Source organism: Triplophysa rosa, linkage group LG1 (genome assembly GCF_024868665.1).
Source record: "Triplophysa rosa linkage group LG1, Trosa_1v2, whole genome shotgun sequence".
Classification (NCBI taxonomy): Eukaryota; Metazoa; Chordata; class Actinopteri; order Cypriniformes; family Nemacheilidae; genus Triplophysa; species Triplophysa rosa.
The window spans coordinates 36,592,084-36,619,537 of NC_079890.1; the positions used below are offsets into that span (position 1 = coordinate 36,592,084).

Consider the following 27,454-nt stretch of genomic DNA (forward strand, 5'->3'; position numbering starts at 1 on the left):
GCGCTCACCTGTACACGACTATGAGGGCGTGAAGAAACTCTAGATCCCTGAAGGCTTAATCCTGATGACTTGCACTTAAAACAGAATCTGTGCACTTTCAGACAGTTTACTGTAGTAAGTCAGATAACATTTGTTAAATTGAGCTTTGCACTTATGAGAAGCCGAAATCCTTTTTTCATCTGAACTGTAAAACCAAAAAATTCATAATGATAAACTATCTTTAAATTTTTCTTATAAAATGTATGGGTACAATATTTGCAGTGTTACTGTTTCTCGTGAGTCTTTTCCAAAATCAAACAGCATTTTATCATACAGTTTTTTTTATCATCTTAAGAAATTTGAGTAATAAATATTAAATCAATTGCATGTTTAATTGCAGCATATTTATTTTCACATCATTGTACATATACTGTATACACCACTGTTCAAAAGTTTCGTTTTTCTAGAATAATACTAAACTCATGGAATAACATAAAAAAACGATGGAATAACAAAAATTATACTATATGATTTATGTTGTGCCTAAAAATCATCCAGAATAAATAAAAACTTCTTGAGGTCTCACCCTGCGATGCTTTTCAAACGGTATTGAACAAGTTCACATAAATTCTGAACTTAGATTGGCTGCTTTTTTATTTTTTTATTTAGTCCAAGTAATTCATTTAAAAAACAAATCAAATATAATTTTAGATGCTGAAAACATTATATTTTGTCTACAAAACTACTCTTAGACTAAACATACACATGGACATAAAAAGCTCTCAAGGGTCAAAAGAATCATTTCACTCAAGTGATACTAAACTTTTTAACTGTTGTGTTAAAGAAATCCACTGAGCTTTGTGTGATATTTTGTGTTATATTGTGTATGTACCTACTATACTGACGATGACTAATTGTGCAGCCCATTGTAGGAAGTCATGATTTCACGAAAAGATGTGGTTTATAAATCAAACCTCTATAAATACGCTACAAGATGCTACAAGTGATACAATTCCGATGTACAGTCAGTGGAATCCTGTGGTCCAGTCGGAAGTGAGGCACGGTCGTAGGAGGGCACTCTGTTTAAAATGCCAACCACGGTCAATTAACTCTGAATAGACTTCTATCGCAGAGAAATGTGTTTGTTTTTGTGTTCCAGGGATATTTAAGGAGAACAGAGATAGGCCCACTCTGAGGTCAGTTTAAAAGTGTAAGAGGAAAAGCGTTCTGTCGGAGGATGATGGGAAGGATGTAGCTTTCAGCTGTGGGGTGAAGGAAAGCAGAGATTGTGCCGTGACTCACAGACCTTTACAGATAAGAGACTAAACTTTACTGCCTGTCGAATGACAGCCGAAGAGATCAGAGCGGGGACACAGTTACACAGCGAGCACACAGGTGCCGGTGACATTATCTCTACAGCAGGATGGACGATGGGATGTTTGCCGATGATACAGTTTCATTACGCCAAATTAACTAAAAAACACGCTAAAACAAAACGCAGTATAAAAAATGAACGTTGCATTTTTGTATGTTTTTAGCGAATGCTTTCTTCCTCAGAAAAGGCGATTCAAGGTGATGTATTATTTGAGCTGTTGGGTAGATTTTTGTGGGAAATGTCAGTTTGGCATTGTTTGACTTCACCACATATGTAAATAACCCGCAGTTTTATGTTTTAAACAGAGATGGCGATAGAGAGGAAAAGGTACGGATTGCAACCGGCAGGGTTATTAACAAATGGCAATTATTTTAAATACATAATGGGACAACATCATAGTGATTAAATTTAATGCTGCCTTCACACTAAACGTGAATTTAAAAAATGTAACTATTTGTGCGAGTAAATTGCATACAAAGTCAATGCAAAGAAGCAAATAGACACAAACTCGCGCCGGGCGGTGCGAATGACGTGAACCGGCAGCGCGATTGCCGCGAACGTGCGTCAAAGAGCAACTTGCACGGAAGACGCAATAGATGCGCGCTTGCGGCAGTCGCGCTGCCGGTTCACGTCATTCACACCGCCCGGCGCGAGTTTGTGTCTATTTGCTTCTTTGCAATTTGACTTCTGTCAGAACGCGTGAAGACACTCCTTGTTGCGCAATGTTTTTTGCGTCAGTTGTGCATTTACTCGTTTACTCAGATTGTTCCAAACCTGTAGAAATTCCTTTGTTCTGCTGATATTTGGAAGAATGTCAGTAACCAAACAGATCTCCCCCATTTACTGCCATAGTAGGAAAAATAAATACTATGGGGGTCAATGGGGAAGGAGATCTGTTTGGTTACAAGCATTCTTCCAAATATCTTCCTTTGTGTTCAGCAGAACAATGAAATCTCTACATAGTCTTTTTTTGTTCATACTTTTCCTTCATTCTGACTCAATTAGATTTCATTGTGAGCAATTTTATGCAGTGGCACACTGCTTACTGTCATTTATGTTGTTGTTTGTGTTTTATTTTAATGTGTATAATACACTTAATAGGAATGGCAGAAGTATTTTATGATGGAGTCCTGGAGCGTTAGGCTTCATTGAGATTTTTAATTAGATTTACTGTCGTTTCCGGTGTTGGCCGGTTGTGCAGACGGCTCACGTGGATGTATGGATGCATTTGCGTGCAAAGAGGCTCATATAAAGACTTAATGTTGGTTGATGTCAGATGTGTGAACTCTATATAGAGCATTTAATGGCATGCAGAGTCTGCAGATAGACTGGAAGCAGTCGTTATGTAATTATACAGCATATGCCAGGGTTTCTGTAGCGCAAACGTATGTGTTGTGTCCTAACTCTCAGAGACCCTTACCATGTTGCTGGCAGATATAAGAGAAACTGTTCTAGAAAGCGTTTGCTTATAATCTCTCTTTATAGACTGTTTAATGGGATGCACATGCCTGGCCCAAAGTCAACTTCCGTTTTGTGTTTGGTTATAATATAACAATTTATTTGATAGTTGATTTATTTTAATATTAGTTGTATATGAATTGTATCAAATTACATTAAAACTATGCAAGTTATTGATTCTGTCGGTGGTCTACTGGAAGTTAAAGGCGGGGTAACCGATTTCCGAATTACACTTTAGACAACTGAGTCGGACCGAGTACCAAAACAACCTTGTAGCCAATCAGCAGTAAGGTGCACAGTGCACAAGAGGGACATTAGTCGAGCCGAGCGCTGACGAAAGCAAAGATGGGGGTAGGGGTGTGTCTGTTTTGGTGATTTGAACATCAACAATGGCTAAGAGAAATCGGACACCCCGCCTTTAAGGGCCAAGTTAAGGTTTTGTTTATGTTGTTGCTGCTGAAACCGTCTAGTTTGGTTTTTGACGTCTGTACTATGTATTTAGGCTTGTCAGCAGGTTAAAATCTTTCTTTCTTTCTTTCGTTTTTTCTTTTCTTTCTTTCTTTCTTTCTTTTCGTTCTTTCTTTCTTTCGTTCTTTCTTTTCGTTCTTTCTTTTCGTTCTTTCTTTTCATTCTTTTTGTTCTTTCTTTCTTTCGTTCTTTCTTTTTGTTCTTTTCTTTTGTTCTTTCTTTTCGTTCTTTCGTTCTTTTCTTTCTTTCGTTCTTTCTTTCTTTCGTTCTTTCTTTTCGTTCTTTCTTTTCGTTCTTTTCTTTCGTTCTTTCTTTTCGTTCTTTCGTTCTTTTCTTTCGTTCTTTCTTTCTTTCGTTCTTTCTTTCGTTCTTTATTTTCTTTCTTTCTTTCTTTTTCTTTTTTTCTTTTCTTTCTTTCTTTCTTTCTTTTTTTACTTTCTTTTTCTTTTCGTTCTTTCTTTCTTTTCATTCTTTTCTTTCTTTCTTTCGTTCTTTCTTTCTTTTCGTTCTTTCTTTCGTTCTTTCTTTTCTTTCTTTCTTTCGTTCTTTCTTTCTTTTGTTCTTTTCTTTCTTTCGTTCTTTCGTTCGTTCGTTCCTTCCTTCGTTCTTTCTTTCTTTCTTTCTTTCTTTCTTTCTTTCTTTCTTTCTTTCTTTCTTTCTTTTCGTTCTTTGTCTTCACCTTTCTTTGTTTATTTAATTTGTTTCAGGTGAAAGCAGTAGTCAGTTCTGTTTAATTGCTTTTACTTCCTCTTTTTGGGGCGTGTTTTGGTCATAAATGTGACTGTGAATCTGTATTGACCAATCTGTATCTAACGAGTTCATTGCAGAAATAGATTAACTCAGTTTTTTAAAAAACTTCAAAAATCATGTTTTTGATTTTTTGAACATTTTTAAGAAGTTCCGTTTATGCAAATAAACTATTCATCTAGAATAAGAACTGTCCTTTTGTAAATGGGGTAGGTCTAAGTTTGTTAATGACATATTTAATAGGGTTAAATGTATTTACCTAATTAATTCCAAAACTTCTATTTAATTCAAAAGCACTATTGTTTTGGCAAATTGAGTCATTTTATTTCACAATAAGATTTACAGAAATTAAAGCAGTAGTGACCATAGAAGGAGGGTGATGTTATTGATCCATTAAATTTCTCTGTATTTCTGTTCTGTCCCATTATGGATGTCGAGTTGTGTTGTTAAATCAATGAGATTCTAAACGACTGCTCTTCTCCAGCAGTACTGAATCATTATTGACTAGATAGTGCACAACTTTAGCTGCCGCTCCCATTACATCATCTCTCTGTATTCCACAGATCATCTGATACTCAATCACACTCCACACCCCTGTAATACACATTTTGCGTCTTTTACAGTCTTATCCAGGAAAATGTCCTATTTCTGACTAGGCCAAGTTGTGAGTCACTTAAGACCGGACATGAATCTGAAATTGAAAGAGGAAATGGGAAGATTTTCCGGATAGTCTGTATGGCACATGACAGTAAGAGAGGACGAAGCACTGGGAAGAGTTTCCAAATGATAAATGTTCATAATGACACGGTCTCATTTTGAACGAGTCTGATTTACAGGCGACTATAAAACCTTCACGCTTCCATATATGCTGTTTGTTTTGGTGTGCTCAAAGTCTTTACCTCTGAGTTAGTTTGCATGCATATTGCGCACAAAAATCTCAAGTGTTTTCGTAGAAAGCGTATCTGTTATCGGCTGTTTTTTGTGCATGAAGTGAGCATGTCAGCATACAGAACACGCACAAGGAAGGACTTGTTTCTAAATTTGACAAAGTTTGCACAGTTCATGGCGTAAAATCTGGATAACGCGTCAGTTTCCCTCAGGTGAATTTTTCTTGGTTCAGATATCATCAAGGCCGCGTATGAATTAGCACACAATTTGTTATCAGATGTATAGGCATGTATGCAAAAAATCCCCAAAATGTGCTTTCGAATGCTTCTGGATGGATGTGCTCGTAACATTATTGATGGTAAGGCAGGTTTAATAGCATTTCATTCTTTTTAATGGTGGATTTAAAGGTATTCGATCCAAGTACTTTAAGCGCTTTATTAATGCTGTGAGCACACCATGTCATTACATTTCAAAATAATGAAGCGCACCCACACCGTCAGTCAGTGTTGTTTAATAATAGAAAATAGCTCGCACATGTTGCTGTTATTAGAGCGAAAACTGAGCAGTAACGTCTTGACGTCGTCTCTGAAGCATTCAAAGATTGACGTGACTCCTGGGTATAAAAACGTGGCGACCTGTTCCTGTGAGCGGCCCTTTAAGAGAGCCAAACCGAGCCAAAACCAGAGATCACCGCGATCACACATGGGCAGGATTATGGTCTTAGCACACTGGCACTTAGAGACCACTTAGAGGCTCTCCGATCCAGTGCTACAGTAATATTTACCTGTGTCTGTCAGTTAGAATGTATGGTGTGTGATGCGAGCAGTCTGTTGTGTGTTTGCGTGACTGACAGTATGATCGTTTCAATCCTCAACTCACGGGATCAATTCAAAGTTTTTAGACTGAAAGGCCTCGATGAGTCTCCACCAAATATGTCTGATAAACGCTCCCTTATGTCTTGTGCCGGGACCAGCACACACTTACAGTTTCTGCTTTTGTTATCATTCTCCTCACAGTTGATATTTGTCAGAGTTGATTCCGGTAAAGGCGATGCAGACTTTTTACGACAGATAAAAGCCTTTTTGTCTTGTGTTTTCTTCTGTGGAGGGGTTTAGCACTTCCAGTAAGCAGCAAGGCATGATGGGATAGCATAAATATTCTTTTGTAGGTACTATTGGGAACATTTCAGAAAGAAACTATATATGTGATTGATAACTGGAGTTGAGACCTTATCACAACGAAAGTAGTCCAAAGAGGCACCAACATGTGTAAATATTTGATAGAATGATTTTTCTTGTCCATCTATCCTGTCTAATAATTGCTTATCTTATGGAAAATTATATATTTGATATTTTTCGAGTTCAATGGGCCTTATTCATAGAAAATGAGCTGAAGGAATTTTTGTATAGCGCGTTCATGAAACCACTGTTATGTTGAATTGGATCCATTTATAAATTGTCATTTGTGTAAGAATGGTTTGAAGAATGGTTTTCGCGAAAATTCTTTCTGCTCATGTTTCATGAATGAGGCTTGAGTGAATTGATGCTGACTTAAGGTCTATGTGTATTTAAAGGGACAGTTCACCCAAAAATTCTGTCTTCATTTACTTGCCCTCGAGGTGTTCCAAATCTGTAAACATTACTTTTTTCCGATGAACACAGAGAAAGCTATTTGGAAACGGTTCTTGGCCACCATCGACTACCATAGTAGGAAAAATAAATACAAATCTGTTACCAACTTTAAAATATGTTTTGTGTTCTGCAAAAGAAAGAAAGTCATACAGGTTTGGAATGACATGGGTGTGACTAAATGATGAAAAAAGGTCGTTTTTTAGGTGAATTGTCCTTTTTATGTCTTAAATACTTCTTACGGGCCATTCAGACAGAACGCGTCTCTGCGTCTAAAAAGTGCTCATGTGCGAGGCGCTTCAAGCGAAACAGTCTGTCAAACGTGTGTTTACATAACAATGGGAATGGAAAAACGCGTTCTGTCTGAATGGCCCATTAGGGTGTATGTGCATTTCAGCTTTATACTTTTAAGTGTCAAAAATTGACAGGCCGACTTCTTGTAGTATGTTTTTTATGAATATGGTTTGACCCAGACCAGGTCTACATCTGCAAGGTGATAATATATAAATCCCATCTGGTTTTACTAGCCGCTGTTTCCTTCACTACTACAGAGGAATGTTGAATATCTAGAGTTTCATCTGTGTTTTGACACGTGACCAGCCCGTGGATCTCCTCCCGACATGTGCACTGTTTTTAGGTTTGCTATATTCGTCATGTGCATCCGTGTCCTTTACTACACAGCAAGCGTTGAGATGACTGTCCTCGTCTGACCTTGATTCCCGAATCATCTTGGACTCGTCCGTTCAGTGACGAACTACCGACGTGTCCTGCTGAAGAAGTAACTGCGCAACATCCACTTGATGTTTGACAAGCGCCGTTCATCACCAACGGCTAAAAGGGCTTTTCTCAGGCGGCTTCCAGAGACCATTCGTAACTTTATCTCAATGTTTGACATAACCTTTTCTGTTGGAAGACTTTACTTAACATAGCTCTCCGAGTACGTCACGATGGCCGTGAGCGCGCGCTGAGTGTAAGCTCATGGCTGACAGCTGTATGGCAATGGTAGCGCCCTACCCAGAATTCCATTGGACTGTGGTGGAACGGCTTGTCCTGGCTGTAAAACCCACTCTGAAAGTCTGACTCACAGCAGGGTGGTGCGCGTCTGAGTGTCTGCTTGACCTCTGGAGCGGCTGTGGGTGCGAGGGACAAGCGTTGTCCCTCCAGACGGACCTCAGGCTGCTCAGACCGTTCTGCTGAGGAATTTGTTTACTTGTGGTGGAACTCAAATAACTTGAGTTTATGTACAACTGAATAATTTCCTCCTCTTCAGAGAGGCACACAATAAACAGGACGGAGGGGAGAGAGTGGACTCGCACAGCACTTTTAAGTGTTCATGTTATATATTTGTGTAATGTATTTTTTTCCTGATGTCCACTTATGTTTGTCAAGCTGTCTTACCAAACACCAAACACATTGGATTGTTAAATCATAACTTTGTTTTACATGGACATGTTTTGTTTAGTTTCAGTTTTGCAAAATAAGTTTAATGATTTTCACTTATTGTTTTGCTTCGGAAGTTTTTTTTTGTGAAAATCATATTATTTTTGAAGACTTACTGTAAGGCATGGGCCGGTATGAGATTTTGACGGTATGGTAACCGCGATCAAAAACATCGCGGTTTCGCGGTGTTGCAGTGCTGCGGTTACAACACTAAACTGCGTGAGTTTCAAACGTCTGCTTATACAAACAACAACGTTTCAACTGGACACAATTTCATAGAATATATAGAACATCTATGTCAGGTAAAAATAAAGCCTTGAAATTATAATATTCTTTCAAAAAAAATGTTTTGTAATAAATATTAAATGTAAACATCAAAGCAATTACTGTACATGACTTAATGATAGGGCTGTGACGGTGACAGTTTTTTACCACCGCGGTGGTAATAGACAAATCGACCGCGGTGGTGCGGTGGTTGAGAAATATATATTATTTATATAAATAATATTTATATTATTATATTTGCATGTAGCAACCACATGACGAGTGGAAGAGAAATATAGACCTTATTTAAATACTTGAAATTGTTAAATACTTGAAATATGATATCTGAAATAAATGAGGATGAAACATCCGTCAATGTTTAACGCGCAAATCCATCAGTGAAACAGCACACTACAGCATATAAAACATTTAAATAAACATCAGTAAATAATGAAAACTTCAATGATATAAGAAAGCTAAATACTAAATAAAAAAGCTCCTTGTTGCAGTAACTTCAGTCATTGGCGTATTAACCCTTACAGTCCTTAACAATTCCATTTGAAACAAACTGTTTAAACCTACATTGGCTTTCCTATTCAGATTGGCATAAAAACTTTACTTTTTCCGATTCGTTGATGTGAAACTTACTTGTTGACATTGTCCAGATTAAAATGTGTACAGCTGCACTAAATGCACGTTCTGCTTACTGTATATGTAAAGGCTCTCTCTATTTCGTCTAGAGAGATGGGGTGCACAGATGTTCATTGTTTGGAGGGGCTATGTCGTTTTACAATGTTTGGGAAACACTGCTTTAGAATTTTGAACTGTTATGTACTGTTATTTGTTTGTTTGTCTTTATACAATGTCATTGTGAGTTTATTATGGCATGTGCAGCCTGCAGATGGAAACTGTCAATCGTCACAACCGTTTTACCTGCTGTACTGAATGATAAGCTTACCGGTTTGTGATAAGAGTGATGTTGTTTTATGCACATTGATAAGGGAACAGATCACTGCTTCTGTGCCAACACAACAATATCTGCATTCTCACTTGAATCAGTGTCAGGAATCCCTGTAAAGATCATGTCTCAGTCACATGATGACACGTCATGCATTAATATAATTGCAAAAAATGTATAAATAAATGTTTAAACATTTTATAAAAGTACAATGGTGTAATTATGAAATTGCATTTAATTATGCTGGTTTAAATGGAAGTATACGATTTCTGTCCTCTAATGCTGGGTTCACACCAACGCGAATTAAGCGATTTGCGCGAGTAAATTACATACAAAGTCAATGCAAAGATGCGAATAGGCGCGGCAGGCGATGCAAATGACGCGAATCAGGCGTCAATCGCGTCTTCCGCGCAAGTGGAAAAATTCAACTTGAGCGAGAAATTCGTGCGAAGAGCTCATTGACACCTACTGTTTGACGTGTCCGAACGCGTGAAGACACTCCCCGTCGCATGATGTTTTTCGCGTCACTCACGCGAAACTTTTCCCGTGAGTAATAAACAGTGTGGAACGTGATTGTTCAGGTTTGGTGTGAACATAGCATCAGTTGTCATTTTTCAGTACCCTGCCCATTTTTTGTTAATTTTAGTTCATTTGTTTTCTCTTAGTTTTAAATATATTTCTCGTGAGTGTTTTATTGTTTGCACGGTCTATAGAGTAACTGTAACTGTGTGTGTGATAAATGAAAGTCTTGAACCCTGAAATCCTGAATCGGTCTTTGTCGTATGTTATTGTGTTCATGTAGTTCAAATGGTAGAGCATTGTAGTAAAAGCGTAAATGTCTTGGGTTCGATTATCAGGGACAAATACCAAAAGAGCATATTGCTTGAATGCACTGTGAGTTTTCAAATGCATTTATTGTAATTTTCCAATGCCTTTTTTTAAGTTCATTTGCAAATGAATTAAAAATTACATTTGCCAAATAAAATGTTTTATTTTCATTTTTTCATCACAGGCATTTGGCAACGCAAAGACAGCCCACAATAATAACTCCAGCCGCTTTGGCAAGTTCATCCAGGTGAACTATCAAGAAAGTGGAACGGTGAGAGGGTAAGAGCTTCATCTCTCCAGTATTAGTTGTAGAGATGTGAAACCTTGGGAACTCCCGTCTCATCTGACGTTTGCTTTTATTCAGGGCGTATGTAGAGAAGTACCTGCTGGAGAAATCCAGGCTCGTCTATCAGGAACACAATGAAAGGTAGGAGAACCTTGATGCGAGTGTGTCATCAATCTTTCAATCTACACTGCGTTCCAAATTATTATGCAAATTGGATTTAAGTGTCGTAAACATTTAATTTTATATTGTTCAATTAAACTTATGGATGGTATTGTGTCTCAGTGCTCTTTGGATCACTGAAATCAATCTCAGACACCTGTGATAAGTAGTTTGCCAGGTGAGCCCAATTAAAGGAAAACTACTTAAGAAGGACGTTCCACATTATTAAGCAGGCCACAGGTTTCAAGCAATATGGGAAAGAAAAAGGATCTGTCTGCTGCCGAAAAGCGTCAAATAGTGCAATGTCTTGGACAAGGTATGAAAACATTAGATATTTCACGAAAACTTAAGCGAGATCATCGTACTGTGAAGAGATTTGTGGCTGATTCAGAGCACAGAAGGGTTCGTGCAGATAAAGGCAGAATGAGGAAGGTTTCTTCCAGACAAATTCATCGGATTAAGAGAGCAGCTGCAAAAATGCCATTGCAAAGCAGCAAACAGGTATTTGAAGCTGCTGGTGCCTCGGGAGTCCCGAAAACCTCAAGGTGTAGGATCCTCCAGATGCTTGCAGTTGTGCATAAACCTACTATTCGGCCACCCCTAACCAATGCTCACAAGCAGAAACGGTTGCAGTGGGCCCACACATACATGAAGACTAATTTTCAAACAGTCTTGTTTACTGATGAGTGCCGTGCAACCCTGGATGGTCCAGATGGATGGAGTAGTGGATGGTTGGTGGATGGCCACCATGTCCCAACAAGGCTGCGACGTCAGCAAGGAGGTGGCGGAGTCATGTTTTGGGCTGGAATCATGGGGAGACAGCTGGTGGGCCCCTTTAGGGTCCCTGAAGGTGTGAAAATGAACTCTGCAAGGTATGTAGAGTTTCTGACTGAGCACTTTCTTCCATGGTACAAAAAGAAGAACCATGCCTTCCGTAGCAAAATCATCTTCATGCATGACAATGCACCATCTCATGCTGCAAAGAATACCTCTGTGTCATTGGCTGCTATGGGCATAAAAGGAGAGAAACTCATGGTGTGGCCACCATCCTCCCCTGACCTCAACCCTATTGAGAACCTTTGGAGCATCCTCAAGCGAAAGATCTATGATGGTGGGAGGCAGTTAGCATCAAAACAGCAGCTCTGGGAGGCTATTCTGACATCCTGCAAAGAAATTCAATCAGAAACTATCCAAAAACTCACAAGTTCAATGGATGCAAGAATTGTGAAGGTGATATCAAAGAAGGGGTCCTATGTTAACATGTAACTTGCCCTGTTAGGATGTTTTTGATTGAAATAGCTTTTGATTTCAGTAAATATGACCTCCTAATGCTGCAAATTCAACAAATGACCATTTTCAGTTTTTTACAACCTATGAAATGTTTTCAAACTCTGTTGTGCATAATAATTTGGAACAGTGCATTTTGAGTTTTTCATTTTTTAAATAAATACTGTTGTCAGTGGGAGGTTTGTTCAATAAAATTCCAAATGTACCCTAACTGTTGATTACTTGAAAATTATACTGACTGTCATTTGCATCGACAAATTAGGAAAACCAGAGAAAGATATCATTTGCATAATAATTTGGAACGCAGTGTAGTATTAAAATCGAAATGTCTATGAATCCTCAGCGTTTGTTTTTTAGTGCATTATGTTTCTTTGGTCCACTGTGCTCCTACAGCCCACAGTGACCGACTCGCCTGGATCTGCTTAACATTTACAGCCAAATGTACTTATACTGTACCTGGTATATTCCTCCAGGAATTACCATGTGTTTTACTACCTGCTGGCAGGAGCGAGTGAAGAAGAGAGAACAGTGTTCCACCTCAGAAAACCTGAAGAATATCATTACCTCAATCAGGTACGGCTTCCGCTTCAGCGGTCCTCTTCACACCTCCTTCTACCATCCATACGGGTGATGCTGTTTGCATCTGGTATTATAACCTCTCTAGTGACCACTTATGAGTGGATTTTGTCAAGAGAAAGGTGTCTGTTTTTGTGACTGCATCGCTTACTACATTGGTGTGTGACTGCATGCTGGTGTCAAGATGTTTTTGTTTTTTGTTGCTTTCTAAGTTTAAAACTTTTGTTTCGTTGTAATTGTTATGTTTTACATGAGTACCAGATTCGTTGTTGTCCGGGAAGCATCGAGAAATGCACCGGTGCCAGAAGCGTCCCCGGCCACCTTCGGAGACGGTTTGAGCCGTACCCTGTTTACATCTGGATTTAACACTCTCCACATATGTTTCAGTGTCCCAAAACGTATGTTAGTACCAGGTGTAAACAAGGTCAGTACGTTAAGGGGCAAAGTGTACCATCGGTCATGGCCGTGCCACGTGTCACTGCTGTTGAAAATCAACAGTTTTGTTGCGAGCGTGCATGTGAGGCAGCTGTTCTCTGAGGTCTTAACAGACCCATTGATGGATTCAGTCTCACCGGGCAAACAGGAAGGAGGGGAAAACACAGGAAATAGATTCCAGAGTTCATTCCTTTCAGATGGCCCAGTGGTCTCGCACAGAGAGGCTCTTTAAAACCTAATCCCCCCGCAGAAAGCGGCTCTGTGCTCCTAACGTGCCCCTCATTTCCATAACACACACCTGCCTCGGTGCATTGTTTCTGTGTGGAGCGTTGGTGCACGAAAACATATGTGACCTCGTGTGTAAAAAGTCGCATAATCCAATTATGAGCATCAAAGTAGATTATATGATAGATTTATGATAGATTTTCAAGGTTTCATTTATAATATCTAAAATGAGTGATTGCTTATTACCACGTTTTTTTTTTTTGCACAAAAACATTTAAGTCGAAAACAGTAAATCGCAAAAAAGCTTTTAGCTGGGTTTTCACAGTCTGGGTCACACGTGTAAATTTGTTTTTGTTTTATTGAATGTTCAAAAATGTTAACATTGCATGTGTTATAAAATGTGTTGTCGTCTGTATCGCTGTCTTCACACCAAGAGTGAATTGAAGTATTTGCACGAGTAAATTACACACAAAGTCAATGCAAAGACGCGAAGAGACGCAAGCGTGAACGCGCGGAGCAACGTGAATGACGCGAATTGGGCGGCGCGATTGCCGCGAATGTGCAATATTCACATTTCAACTCGAGCGTAAAATTTGTGCGAAGAGCTGCGGTTTGACACGTCCTAACGTGTAAAGACACTCCCTGTCGCGCGATGTGTTTCTACGTTACTCGCACAAATAAAACCAAGTAATCCCGAGAGTTATAGCGAGGAATGCGATGCTTTGTGTTTGGTGTGAATAATAATGCATTTTTATTATTAAAATATAATAGAATATATTTAATAATAAATATATAGTATTTAACCATATGATATATTTTTGTTTTTTATATATAATGTGTGTATTTAAGAATGCAATGACAATCCTTCTGTGTACTTTCTTTTACAGTCTCACACACTTATTAGTGTTCACTAGCATGTGACAGTCACTAGGACGGGTCCCGGGGTTCAAACACACAGGACCCTCTGTTTTCAGCCGACAGGTCCTGTTTTTGTGCGGTGATCTCGCGTGTCCCGCTCTCGGCTGGCTGTACACAAACACCCCTCTGTTTCCAGCAGGGGAAAACCGAAATATCTAGATGTCTCGCTCAGAAGCGTGATCATAAAGATGTTGTTCTAAAGCTCAATAGCTCCTCTGAGCCGAAAAACGTTGCCTGGTAGAAACTTTAGAGGTGTGAATTCTTGTCATTTTTCCACAAGTACCATTATAGCCGCTCGCTTTCCTAACTTCCGTCTCAGATGAATGTCTTAAGACCCAAAACAATCTGGGGAATTCGCCGTTAAATGCTTATTATGCAAGATCAAAACCTCAATGTTATGAAATTCCTTTACAAACTTCTTTAGAAGTATGCATTCAAGTTAAACATGTTTATATGATCATTTCATGTTGTGTACATGTCACTTTGTGTGTTTATTTGTGTTTTTTAAACTTTGTTCATATAGAATATTAGCATACTGCATACTACTGTTTTTTTATGTGGAACAGTGTGCTACATTGTCGTCACATGACCTTACGGTTATTTCGCATTTTTAATGTCATTTTGTGTAGCAAATGTATGTATAAATACAGCGTAGCTCGGAAAACAGCACGAGCAGTATTCTAACATGTCATTTTGAACACAGCCCATGTGTTTGTAACTCCGAGCACGTGTCCGTATTTTGTAACGCTGTTGTTGTTCCTTTCAAAAAGCAGCATGTGTTTCGCAGGCTTTGTGTGAGAGATGTGGCTGGAATGTTGCTCTAATCTCATCTACCTTGCTTACAGATGACAAAGAAACCTCAAAGGATTCATTGGGAAAATTACTATGAGAACGAACCGGTCAGTATTGAAATGATTGTCGCAACAGAAATGGCTTCCCAATATCACTCCCCGTAGTTCTCCCTTCACGCAACACGCCACCTCTGACCTCTGTCTGTGTGTGTGTTTGGCTTCCGAAAGGCCCAGCATCTTGCCTTTCTCTTGGGCTGTGTGCATATTGTTTGGTCATTGTGTGTTTCTGTGTGTTACAGTAAAGTGTGTTTCCTTTAATAGTCTGAACTCTCAGCTAGCGAGTAAACACTGGACTCGATTGGATAAGAGTGATAAGGGGTAGTACAAACAAACTTTATTTGCATTAGGCGGGTCAAGTGTAAACTTGATGTTGAGCCTACAAAGATAGGCATTGATTGGAGTTAAAGGTGAAGTGTGGATTTTCTGCGCAACAGACATAACAGCCAAACACACATTTACATTTACATTTAGTCATTTAGCAGATGCTTTTATCCAATGCGACTTACAAGTTGGGTAAACAATGGAAGCAATTGGATCAACATTAGGAAAACAAAAAGCATAAGTGTAATAAAACGTGTCTCACAAAGCCTACTACAGTGTACAGAGCTAAGTGCTGCTACACTGCTATTGGTTGTGTATTTTAATTTAACGCCATTGGTTGAGCATGTGTCAGCTGGTTGAGATACTCACAGAGAGCAATGTTTTGATACAGCCATAGAGTACCATAGGGATAACGTGTTTTTGTATGCAAACCCCGGAAGTGAGTTCGCATTTAAGACAAATTCTGCCCCCCGTGTGAATTGTGTCCGCTATACGTAGGTCGTCTGCCATATTGGAACGACGCGAGATGGTCCGTTAACACTCAAAATCAAGCTGACTGTGTATGATTATGAAAACATATCTATTGTTGTGTAATCTCAAACATTATATCTGCTACACTAACACATGACAACAGCGAAAGGTTATCCCATTTTTTTGGAATTTTACAGCTGCGCAGTGTTGGGGCGTTCTAGTCAACTGTGAGTGACGTCAGTGGACCGTTCCAAGATGGCGGACACGTCTACGTGCCTGGAGCACTTGAATGTGGCATCTATTTTATATATATCTCTGGCTAACCGAAACTGCGTATGCTATATCAAATAAAAGCATTAAAACGGTATGTTAAAATTTAAGTTTAAGAAAAACATATAAGTCAAAGCTTGATGTAACATACACGCCAGTATTTCTGGGTCAACATCTGCTTTAACAAACAAAAAACATCACTTTTGATATTTTAAAATGACCATGGTTTTATTATAGTGAATAACTAAAACCGTAAGAACGATATTTGTTTGATTTCACTACCCGTAGCCTCATCTATGTACTAGTATATGAAGCATTTGGTGAAAAAGACAATAATGATCTAGCGACATAAATCGTAATGTAATTTTTTAAGAATTGCAATCAGGCGCTAAAAGAGTACCCATTAGAGGTTCTTTTAGCCAATAGACTCAGGCAGGGTCTTAAGCGGACACGGGGGCAGAATTTGTCATGACACCTTTTCCATTGCCCTAAAATCAATGTGTTTTTGGTTGAATGCCTAAAATAAGGTCTGTGGTTGACAAAACCTCTAAATATTTTCACGTGTTATTCCATGACATAAAACACACCAGTTATAACCCGCACACGAGGCTTTATCGTGTCTTAAAAATGGCATTTGCTAACAAGTTGCTAAATGCGACTACATCCTTTGGCGGGACATTAGCCATCACCGAGCATGTTATGCAGCATGGACACAAATCACACAAAAAAAAAACGTGGATGGATGTTCTTTCTCGGAGTAATTACTTACCAAATTTTTTATAAAGATTGAATAAGTCGTTGGTGGCGGTGACGTTGATATCGAGACGGTTTAGTCTGTTTATAGCCTCATGTTAGCTTTTTACTTCTTCTGATTGTATTTAGGCTACAAAAATAGCAAATATTGTGTAAGTTTGTAAAAATGATCTTGATAGACAAAACTTGTAAATATCACAGACCTTTGTTAATCACAGAGCTTATGTTTATGCGATCTTCCAAAAGTCTACGGGGAAAATGTATAGGCTTTTGGCCTACAAAATATACAACCTTTAAATGGCTCATATTTGTGTCTATAGTATATATTAAATATGGAAATATTAAAAATGAAATCATTTAAACTATACACGTCACCTTTACCATAAAAGAGTATTCTGGAGTAAATACAATTTGCACTGTACAGACAGCATTGTGGTATGGTAAAATAATGCACTTATAATAAATAAGCCACTTTATATTTATTTATTACTTTAATCAAGTTTTGCAAAATGTATTTATCTGGAATATTCTGTAAAATTCCCATTAGGTGTACACTTCTGTTGCTTTAAAGCAGAAGCAGCTTCCTTATGCCGTCGTATCGAGCAAAGCTCCTGTTTTTAGACTGCTTAGTTTCAAGAAGTTCTAGAACAATTAACACACAAAGCCAATGACCAAATGAACGTAGCTGTACTTGTTTGAAACTGTGATTCCTGGTGAAGTTTCTGTTTCTTTCGTTTCGGTGTGCCGGGTTTTGGGTTTCCTCTGACATGTTTCAATGAACACTGTTCAGTATTTAATTCTGAATGACTGTATCAATAAACAGTCATCTGAAGGTAAGTGATATGTGCATGCATTTACCTGTCTGTTACACTACATGAGATTGATGTGGAAATCTTACTGAATTCCCTCTTCTGGATCTGTTTTCGACTGTTTGGGTTATCGGTGTCATTCAGTTTCAAACCCAAAGCCTAATATGCCTGTCTGTTTTCTCAAGTCTGTTTTTCTTGAAAAGACATTTAACATGAGAAACGGGCCCTTTTAACATTTCCTACCTTGGAAATGTGAATGAGAGGAAACAAATAGAGTGTATTGGCTTTTGACCATTACGCTTATAGAGTTTCAGTCATGTTAGTCTTTCCGTGTCTCTGGTATGCTGTAAGTCTGGCATCAGTAATGAAGCGAGGCGATGAAGGAGACACTGTCTCATTTAAAGGAGGACGTGTGTGTAAATGTTCTTGTGTTGTTGTGAGCGGGAAGGAGTTGATCTGCCAGCGGTGGATGGCAGAAACCTGCTTCGCTGCTGCTGTGCTAGGGGCGAAGTGTTGTATAAGTGATACACATGGATGCCATGCCTCTATGAATGCTGAATCATATACTAATAATGCAACTATGTAAAAGTGTTCTTACGTAAAAAAAGAAATTGCATTTTTATGTACAGTCATTTTGTCAAAGCATTCAATGGCAGGTATATGTGTGTCCATGTTAGTGTGCCGTGTTAGTGAATGCTCAAACACGTTATAATAGAGCATAATGCATTAATTAAGATGTTTTTGCAAGTTATTTATTTGTTTTTTAGATCTTACTATTTTTTGGTTTTGGATAATGCTGACATTATATAGACGGTTTCTATGTTAATACTGTTGATAGTACTGTTAATATTATATTATTTATATTTCTAATATAAAATAGCCCAAGACGGGATTTATCTTCATTGTTAGGACACATTTACAGTTTATTTGTCAAGAACCCATATATACACGATTTAAATTGCTAGATACATTTTTGTTCCCGGAAACGTTTCAAGATTTTAAATGGTTTTTATCTGTCTGACACAGACATTATGTTACTGTATGTAAGGTATACAACTTTCAGTGAAATGAAATCTGGCCTCTACATACAAAATGTTGTTCAAAATATAAAAAAATAAGTAAAAACTAACATATAACAGAGAAGTATAAGATAAAGCTTAAGTAAAGTATAGCTAAAACAAAAAACATGTATATATATTTTTCAAACAAATGCAAATATATACAAATAAAGGAAGAATCCAAGTAGTGTTTTTGTTATGACCATAGTCAATGTTGGTTAATGATCTACATTTTATAATGCATGTATTGATATTCTGTTTCCAATATCAATCTAATGCAATTGATCTGCTGATTTCAATATGTCATGTGTGAGTAATTATTCATCTTGATTTATTATTCGTTTGAACCAGAAGAAACCCTTGTTTGGACAACGTTCTGTGATTAATTGACCCCATCTCATCCAAATCTAATTTCTTCCTCGTTTCTCCTTTTCGGTTTCATTTGATGAAATAAATCAAGGCATAAATTGCTAGTTTTCTTGCCTCTGCTGGTGTGCCAGAGTTCCACAGAGTGTTTAAAAGTGTAAGCGTTCTGAATTTTTCCACTGCACGGGCAGAACATGCACATGCCAACGCTCATTTTCAACCAGACCAATGTGGCAGCTTCTGCTTGTTTGACCAAAACTTCGAAATGACACGCCACTCTCAACCAAACCCTGATGGTTTTTAACTGGACCGTAGCCAGTACATAAAAGCCAAAGACCAGCTCAGCTGTCCACGTTTGTATGTGAAGCCTTTTAAGCTTTTGCAACACAATGTATTTTTAGCAAATGATGCATTCACATGCTCGGATGTTTTGGTCATGTTTGAGCATGCAGCTTTACCGGATCGTAATAGCATGATGTTTAAACGGATATTAAGAGTAATTAAATAGAGACGCATGTCAGGATGTGGTGTGAAATGTTGTTTAATTGTCTGAGGTTTTGTGAATGTCTTGTTGATACCAGCAGGATTGCTTCACGGTTGAAGGGGAGGATCTCAAGCATGACTTTGAGCGCTTGCAGCTGGCCATGGAGATGGTGGGCTTCCTCCCCACCACACGAAAACAGTGAGTCCCACCAAAATGCCGCTCCCTTGGTTCTCGTGCGCTGCCACATTTTTTGCGTTCTTTTGTAATTTGCCATGCGCGCAATTAATCACAATGTCACGATGCAAGAACATTAAAGTGAATTGCAAAAATGTGATGGCTAATTTGACAGCATGACAGCATCCACACATTTATGTTTTAAACTTGTTAATGTGAAAGGAAAATTACTGTTGCTCAACTGGTTGCAACGCCAACATAATGGGTTCGATTTTCATTGTGTACATGTATGGAAACAATGCGCTGTGAGTCACTGCGGAGCATCTGCCAACCGCATATGTGCGATTGCATGTACACAGTAATAACAGTTACAGTATTTGTCATCTACCTTAACGCAATTCTAACTTCTAACATTTTCTTTTCCCTTGCAGGATTTTTTCTCTGTTGTCGGCAATCCTTCATTTAGGAAATATCAAATACAAGAAGAAGATTTACAGGGACGACTCCATTGATATCTGCAATCCTGAAGTTCTGCCAGTTGTGTCTGAGCTGCTTGAGGTGAAGATCAGTAAGAAAAAGGGCTTAAAAAGAATCGGACGGGACAGTATGACTCCCTACTCAAACTCTCCGGTTAAACTCACGACACGTGAGGCTTTAACAGAGCCGGCTGACTCGATCTGTCATGATAATTATTTATATGAATATTACACATCAAACAAACATGATCGTAACCTTGTTTCTCTAATGGTTCATAAACAAAGAAAGAGTCCGCATGGTTTTGAAAAGCGCTGAAGAATAATTGCAATTTCAGTCGATGTGTTCATGTTTATCGCTCAACATTCATCAGAAACATTTTAATCTAAGAGAGTTGTATATACAGTAATTATATAACTATATAAACTTGAGTATAAACATTTAGTAAACTTGGCACATTCACAAAACAAATGCGCAGTACACTCAACACAACGGAAGAAATAAATGTGCACAAATGTGCAAAACGTTTGAAAAAACTGAAACCGGAGAGCTGTTAAGAAGCATTTCTCAGTGAATTGGTCTTTAGTACGCAAGGGGAAACAAGAGTTTTTGAATGAAGTTCTCTGTGTTGTAGACCAAATAGGAAATGGGATGTAAAGTTCATATATATTCACATAAGGCCTCATTAGCTTAATAGCATGATCAAAGCAACTCTGGTCTTTATCTACACATTCATGAATCCCTCTGTAGAAATGAATGCATTTCCTGACATTGTATTATTATGCACTTGAGGTCTTTGATGAGCCAGGAAACATCAACATCACTCTCTTCCGAGTCTATAGAATGACTGTATTAAAATAAAACATCTCGTCTGTGTGCTCATACCCGATGCTTTATTCTCATAGTTCCCTTTGTTGTGTTAATGAACATGAATTGCGAACATTTACGCCATCATTTCGTAAAGCATTATCCTATGGCTCATTTAAACCATTTATTTGGTGAAATGTGCATTATTAGCACTGTTATTAACTGTTTTTTATCTGTTTTCTTAGCTTTAGAATGTGGACGAATGTGATATACATCACGTCTCCGTCGCTGCCATTTTCGGTCTTAAAAACCTACCATATATTAACGTGAATGGTTCACCACAAAATTACAATTCTTTTAAAATAAACAACTTCAAAATGTTTCTTATGACGTTCGTGTTTTGCCTATTTTTCATTGATATACTACTGGGTTGCGTGATCCATATGTTCAATGTCCAGGAAAATGGATATTTGGAATACAATAACAATGAATTCAGACAGTCCCAAAACTGCATAATACAAAAGACCAAGTTTTAAACACGGTTGTTTATTTGTTCTTTATGAATGAAGATCCTCTGTCTACACCCTGATAGGTCAAAGAAGAGATGCTCTTTGACGCCCTGACCACACGCAGGACGGTCACAGTGGGCGAGAGGCTGATCGTCCCGTACAAACTGGCTGAGGTGAGTAACGATTTTTGCATTTAGACCTGTGGCAAACTCAAGAAAGACAAATGTTGAGTGCAGAGGGACATGACGCAAACCGATCCAAGCCTAAATGCTCTGTGTGTGCAGCTGCTCTTTAGATCATGTTGACATGCTGTTAAAGCCCACAACTTCTCCTCTGGGTCGTAATCCTCTGCAGCTTTTCAGGAAACCATCTCGTTTCCAAATATAAAAGCCTTTTTGCGGTTTGTTTTAAGCCCTTCCTAAAGAGACCATACAATTTCAATCTTCTTTGTAATTGTTTCCTTTAATTGTGGCATGAGTGCATTAGAGCCTCTCACAGAGATCCTCGTGCTCCATCTTCATAATGAAACCCAGAGTGACTATAAGAGTCTTTCCAACATCAGGACTCCTGTCATCTTAAAATAATGAACCGATGAGCTGTTTTATTGTTCACGCTCACCGTTGGAGCAACTCAATAAATTCCTTGAACTTCATATGCACATAAATAAAGACGTTAAAGCTGAAGTGTGCAATTTCAATGGTGAATACTTTGACTTATCCAGCTCAATATGCAGAGACGAGTTTTATGCTGCATTCGAGGTGGGAACATCCCAGTTTAAAGTCCCCGTGAACCGGACCTTGCCAACGTTTTTACTTCCATATTTTGATGCATTTCCGGGTGAAATGGAATTTAGAATGAGAAGAAAAGTGGGTGTTGCTTTCGTCTTTCTCTGCGATTTGATTGGATGTATAAAAACAGCCGTTGCATTTTGAAATGGAACTGGCAGCAACCTGACGGTTGAAGGGGAGGAGTTAACGGATGCTCCGCCCAAGCCCACTAACATACGTCATTTAAGACGGATAGTCATTAACAGGACGGAAGCGCATTTTCAGATTTTAACTAAAGATTATGAGGGCACACAAATTTTTAAAAAGAAAATGACCCACATTGATCAACTATTTACAATAAATGCTGCAATATTTCATGAAAAATAGGCATTGTAATTTTTAATTTTATATTTTTAATTTTATGGGACTTTTATGTATATAAAGCGTATATCATAGTTTTTACTCCACTTTCATAAATACATTCTTTCGAAAAGTAAAAGTCTAAAACTTTTTTTAGTACATTCTTAAAATTTTAAGTAAAAATACGTTTTTAATGTTTTCATTATTTTAATGCATTACATTTTTTATGTATTTAAGGTAAAAAATTGACATGTATTTATGAAATGTAGTAGAATAAAAATCTGATACTGTATACAGTATGCTTTATAACAGTATAGTAATACTAGATAGTAGTAAAAAACAAATTCCCCAAAATAAATACTTGGTACGGATGCTTGGAAATGTACTTGAGAGTAAAAATACTAATCGGCTCATAATAAAATAATCATCAGATAATCTATGTTTAATCTCACCTGTTCTCTGTTTCTATTCCCTTGTTTGTCTTTTGCAAAAACAGATTTGTCCAATAAGTAACATGGTCTAATATTCATCTGCTCAAGTGTCATAGAATAGGCTTTTCTTTCCCAGGGAGTAGATTTGCTCATCTTTATCCATTTCAGATACGCAGAAATCAGCCTTCTGTGATTCTGTATGACTTTTTCCTTGGCACAAATCTTGAAAAGCGATGATGGTAATAGTAAGACAGTAGCAGATGTTTGAGAGAGGCTGTAACCGAGGGCAGATAACCCAAATGAGCTGGACGCTGCTTTGAAAACGAACACAAGCCTTCCAGGGACATTCCATGTGATATGAACCCAGAACACCCACAATATACACATGTGGTGAGCCGTCACATCGCTAATTGCTTGTGTATTAGTGAGAGATTGTTAAACGCAGTTTAATAAAAACCATCTTAAACTTCTCATTCAGCTCATCTGACAGTCCTGTGAGTCAACACTTCTAATCAGTCCGACTGGCCCGTAAAATAATATTATTCTTTCTGGTTCAGCTGAAGCCTTTGCAGAAGCCTTTGCAGAGTGGACTAGACAACGGTCAAAAGTGCCCACAGAATTGCACCTGTCACTCAATGTCCTTTAAGGGATAGTTCACCCAAAAATAAAAATTCTGTCATCATTCGCTTACCATGATATCTTTGAAAACCTGCAAATGACTCATTCTTCTGTGGAACACAAAATAAGATATTTTGAGAAATGTCTCTTGTGTCCATACAATGGAAGTCAATGGGGTTCAGTGTTGTTCGCTCCAGCATTCTTCAAAAATCTTCCCTTGTGTTTTGCAGAAGAAAGAAAGTTGTACAGGTTTGGAATGACTTGCACATTTCTGAGGGAAATGTTTCACATTTCTTTAAAATGCTTTCTTTACTCATTACTTGAATATCCAAACCTGTTAAATAGAAAGATGTTGACCACATGCGGATGACTTTATTTAACTTGTCATGTCTGTTTTGGTTAAAACAGCTCTCCGGTCATAAGCGTTCAACGAAAAGCAGCTGTATTATGGATTTCTCCGTGCTGATTTTGGTTGTGCCCTCTCTCGCAGGCTGTGACGGTACGGGACTCAATGGCCAAGTCTCTCTACAGTGCCCTGTTTGACTGGATTGTGTTCCGGATCAATCACGCCCTGCTCAACAAAAAAGACTTGGAAGAGTTTGCCAAGGTAAAAGCATTTTGGAGAAATGTTGAATGGTAGCGGGGGCGTTGGCTAACGGTGGAGGTGGTTTAGTCACATGACACCAAGCATGAAAACGAGTCCTTTCTGTAACTTTTTGCTGCTTTGATCTGTAAATTATGGATGGAAAGATTATATAATGAGTTATATTCAGCCACACTCAGTGAGCTACTGATCTTATGTAAGATGCATTATGATTTCTGCTGTTCTGCATTATTTCTTATGGCGTTCACAGTTTTCAGTGTCATGGAAAATCTGGATTATCGTAGACTTGAAAACTAAATGGTGGTTTCCAGGCTTGGAAAAGACATGAAAACTAAATTTCAAAACGTAAAGGAAATTCATGCAGTAAAAAGAATTGTTTCTAGTTAAAATAGGCTTTAAAATATTGAATTGGCTTGTTTTAAAGTAGCTTAAATGAAATGTATACAGCCGTGGAAACAAATTAAGAGACCATTCCAAATTTTCATGTAATCAGCATTTCTAGATGTTTTGTGGCCGTTCTAGTGTTGAATTTCAACAAAATCAAACCTCGGGAGCAGTGTTGGGTGTAACTAGTTACTAAGTAATTAGTTACTGTAATTTAATTACTTTTCCCTTGAAAAAGTGAAGTAAGGGATTACTCTTATTTTTTCTGTAATTTAATTACATTTACTTCTGATGTAATTAAACTAAATACTTTGTGTAATATATGTGTGTGTAATAGTGAAATTGACATAAAAATTCAAAGTCTAACTTTAAAATCTGTGCTTTAATGTGTAATTCTCACATTTCTAATACTTTGGTCAGTTAATAATACTACTTAATGTAGTTTAATATTATTTATTTGAATGAATTAAAAGAGCCCTTTCATGTCTATCCTTGAATCACTTAACTCATCAAGGTTGATATAGGACATAGAAAGTAATTAGTAATAAGTAACTAAATACTTTTTGGAGAGAGTAATTTGTACAGTAATCTAATTACACTATTGAATATGTAATTAGTAACTAGTAATTAATTACTTTTTCAGAGTAACTTACCCAACACTGCTCAGGAGTGACATAAAGTCATCCAACAGCAATGGGAAAGACTGACAGCATGAAAACTGATTATCACACAGAAATAATTGTTTTTTATAAACTTTTTTTAACTTTACTAAATACAAGCAGAAATTTGACTGTTGTTCTTAAAAGTGAATATGAACTTGTATTTGAGGTCTGCAAAATACAGAGCATCTTTTCTGATATTTTGACCTGTTTCTCCAGTTTTCATTTTCTGCACAAATAAAGCAAATGAAAACAATATTTCTATTTGAAATTTGGGAGAAATATTGTTAGTAGTTCACAGAATGAAACAAAAACGATCAAACACACACCTATCAATAGGAAAGATTTTATTTGATGTTCTCATTACGTCGTCGTCGTTTCAGATCTTGTCCATTGGGGTTCTCGACATCTTCGGCTTCGAAGACTACGAGAACAACAGCTTCGAGCAATTCTGTATCAACTTCGCCAACGAGAGACTTCAGCACTATTTCAACCAGCACATTTTTAAACTGGAGCAGGTAATGACCCCGAGATAACCGTCAGCATCTCTCCCACACACAGCTCAACATTATAACCCAACAACAGATTTATTACCAGCTATAATGACTCCAGCTGTTTTGACGGCACCATGAAAAAATAAAATATGTGCCCACACGGCTTGACTAAATGATTTGGCGAATGATTTGTAATCTTTTAAGCTGTGCACTTTCAACTCCCTTCAAGTGCATGTACGAAATCATCATTAAATCCAAATTCTGTATTGTAGCGAATGAGATTATTGTAAAATATAGGGACACGTGTGTTTTGTCAGTGTTTCGAAGGCTTTCAAGATGATTATTGCTCATAATTATGATAAGTAACCTTCAGAACTCGTCCCACACCATTTCCGAGTTATCAGATATTTTTGAGAAGTAAAGCATAAATTTGTACAATTGTACTGTATTATCTTAATTTGTACATTACAGTTAATGTACTCATTATCTATTTCACCATAAAACAAATGAAATAGCCATAGCAATGCTACAGTATGTCGTTTATGGGCTGGGTTACAATGTCCTGTATGCCGGCTGTGTGATCGTGTGTGGTATGTCACAGTTTCACACAAGATAAACTATGTAATGACACAGTTAAAAGGATCGCTTTGCCTTAGCGGCAGACAAAAGAGCCGGTTAGAAACATCTCTGTGTAATACCGTCTATTTTCTCAATGAGGCAATTCTTTTAAGATGACTTAGGAGGCAACCGATCACTTTAATGACGGCCTGTCAGAGCCGTGCCTTTGTGACGCACCCCAAAGTATATGTTTGAACGGAGACGTCGGTGGTTTTAGGTTTCTAGTGGCTCCGATTTGAGGAAAACTCGCTTGACATATTTGCTTATTCACATACGTGACCGAGAGCATTATGGGAAGTGTTGATTTACGTCCAAGAGCAAATATTAGTCCGCATTCGTGGTGTGAATACTCGGTTTGTGTTCTTTATTGACAGATACTTATTAAACACTGTAAATCACGGTCAAATTTGCTTCAGTCTCCTTTCACGGGTTTATCGTTTGTGAACGTTCATAATACACTTATGTACTGTAGGTTTATATTAGGCGTGTGTCCACAAGAGCATTTTAAAGCGATTTTTATCTTAATAGGAAATTTCGGGAATGATTCATATGAACGTCTGAAGAGCATTATGGCAGAACAGTTTTGCTTGTTTGTTCCTTGATAAAAGTCAGGAATTCTGCTCCGTCCGCCAAGTTGCACGCTTTAAATTGCTCGAGAGTTGGAAACGCTCGGATTCAGATGTCGGCAGTGAGTTCACATCCTGAGAGAACAGCCAAGTATGCTGTGTGGTATGTTTAATATAGACCATACCCAGGTTATCCGCACGGGACCCTATGTGCGTGTTGTGTGTTCTCAATTATAGGCATTGGTTGGGATGGTTAAGATAAAACAATATTTGTTCAGTAAGTGGAGAAAAGACTAGCGTAGCATTCATACTACAGTGCACACTGCTTTAGGCAATCCACACTTAAAGATGCTTAGTGAAATAGTTTACCCAAAAATAATTTTGTCATTTAAAACCTGTGTATGACTCTTTCTTTGGTGGAAAACAAAAGAAGATATTTTGAGAAATGTCTCGGCGGTTTTGTGTTCATACAATGGAAGTCAATGGGGACCAATGTTGTTTGGTCACCAACGTTCTTCAAAGTATCTTCTTTTGTGTTCTGCAAAAGAAAGTCATGCAGGTTTGCAATGACGTGCGGGTGAATAAATGATGATATTTGTAATTTTTGGATGCACTATCCCTCTAGGCTCAAACAAAAATAGCTGGAATCCAAGACAAAAATAGTGAGTAAGAAAATCATTTTTTCCC

At 37.9% G+C, this 27,454-nt stretch overlaps 1 protein-coding gene across 9 annotated transcripts in view; it reads left to right on the forward strand.

Moving 5' to 3' along the window:
• Positions 1-27,454, forward strand: part of myo9aa (myosin IXAa) — a 111,724-nt gene that overhangs the window by 45,193 nt on the left and 39,077 nt on the right. For 5 of the 9 annotated variants that reach the window (XM_057345729.1, XM_057345643.1, XM_057346132.1 and 2 more), the window contains exons 3-11: positions 10,218-10,312; positions 10,398-10,460; positions 12,239-12,338; positions 14,765-14,818; positions 19,400-19,500; positions 19,908-20,034; positions 21,350-21,439; positions 23,933-24,049; positions 25,473-25,607. In XM_057345729.1, coding sequence (XP_057201712.1) covers positions 10,218-10,312; positions 10,398-10,460; positions 12,239-12,338; positions 14,765-14,818; positions 19,400-19,500; positions 19,908-20,034; positions 21,350-21,439; positions 23,933-24,049; positions 25,473-25,607 — 882 coding nt within the window. The remainder of the gene's footprint in view (positions 1-10,217; positions 10,313-10,397; positions 10,461-12,238; positions 12,339-14,764; positions 14,819-19,399; positions 19,501-19,907; positions 20,035-21,349; positions 21,440-23,932; positions 24,050-25,472; positions 25,608-27,454) is intronic. The other 4 variants (XM_057345816.1, XM_057346300.1, XM_057345971.1 and 1 more) reach the window with 3 other exon arrangements.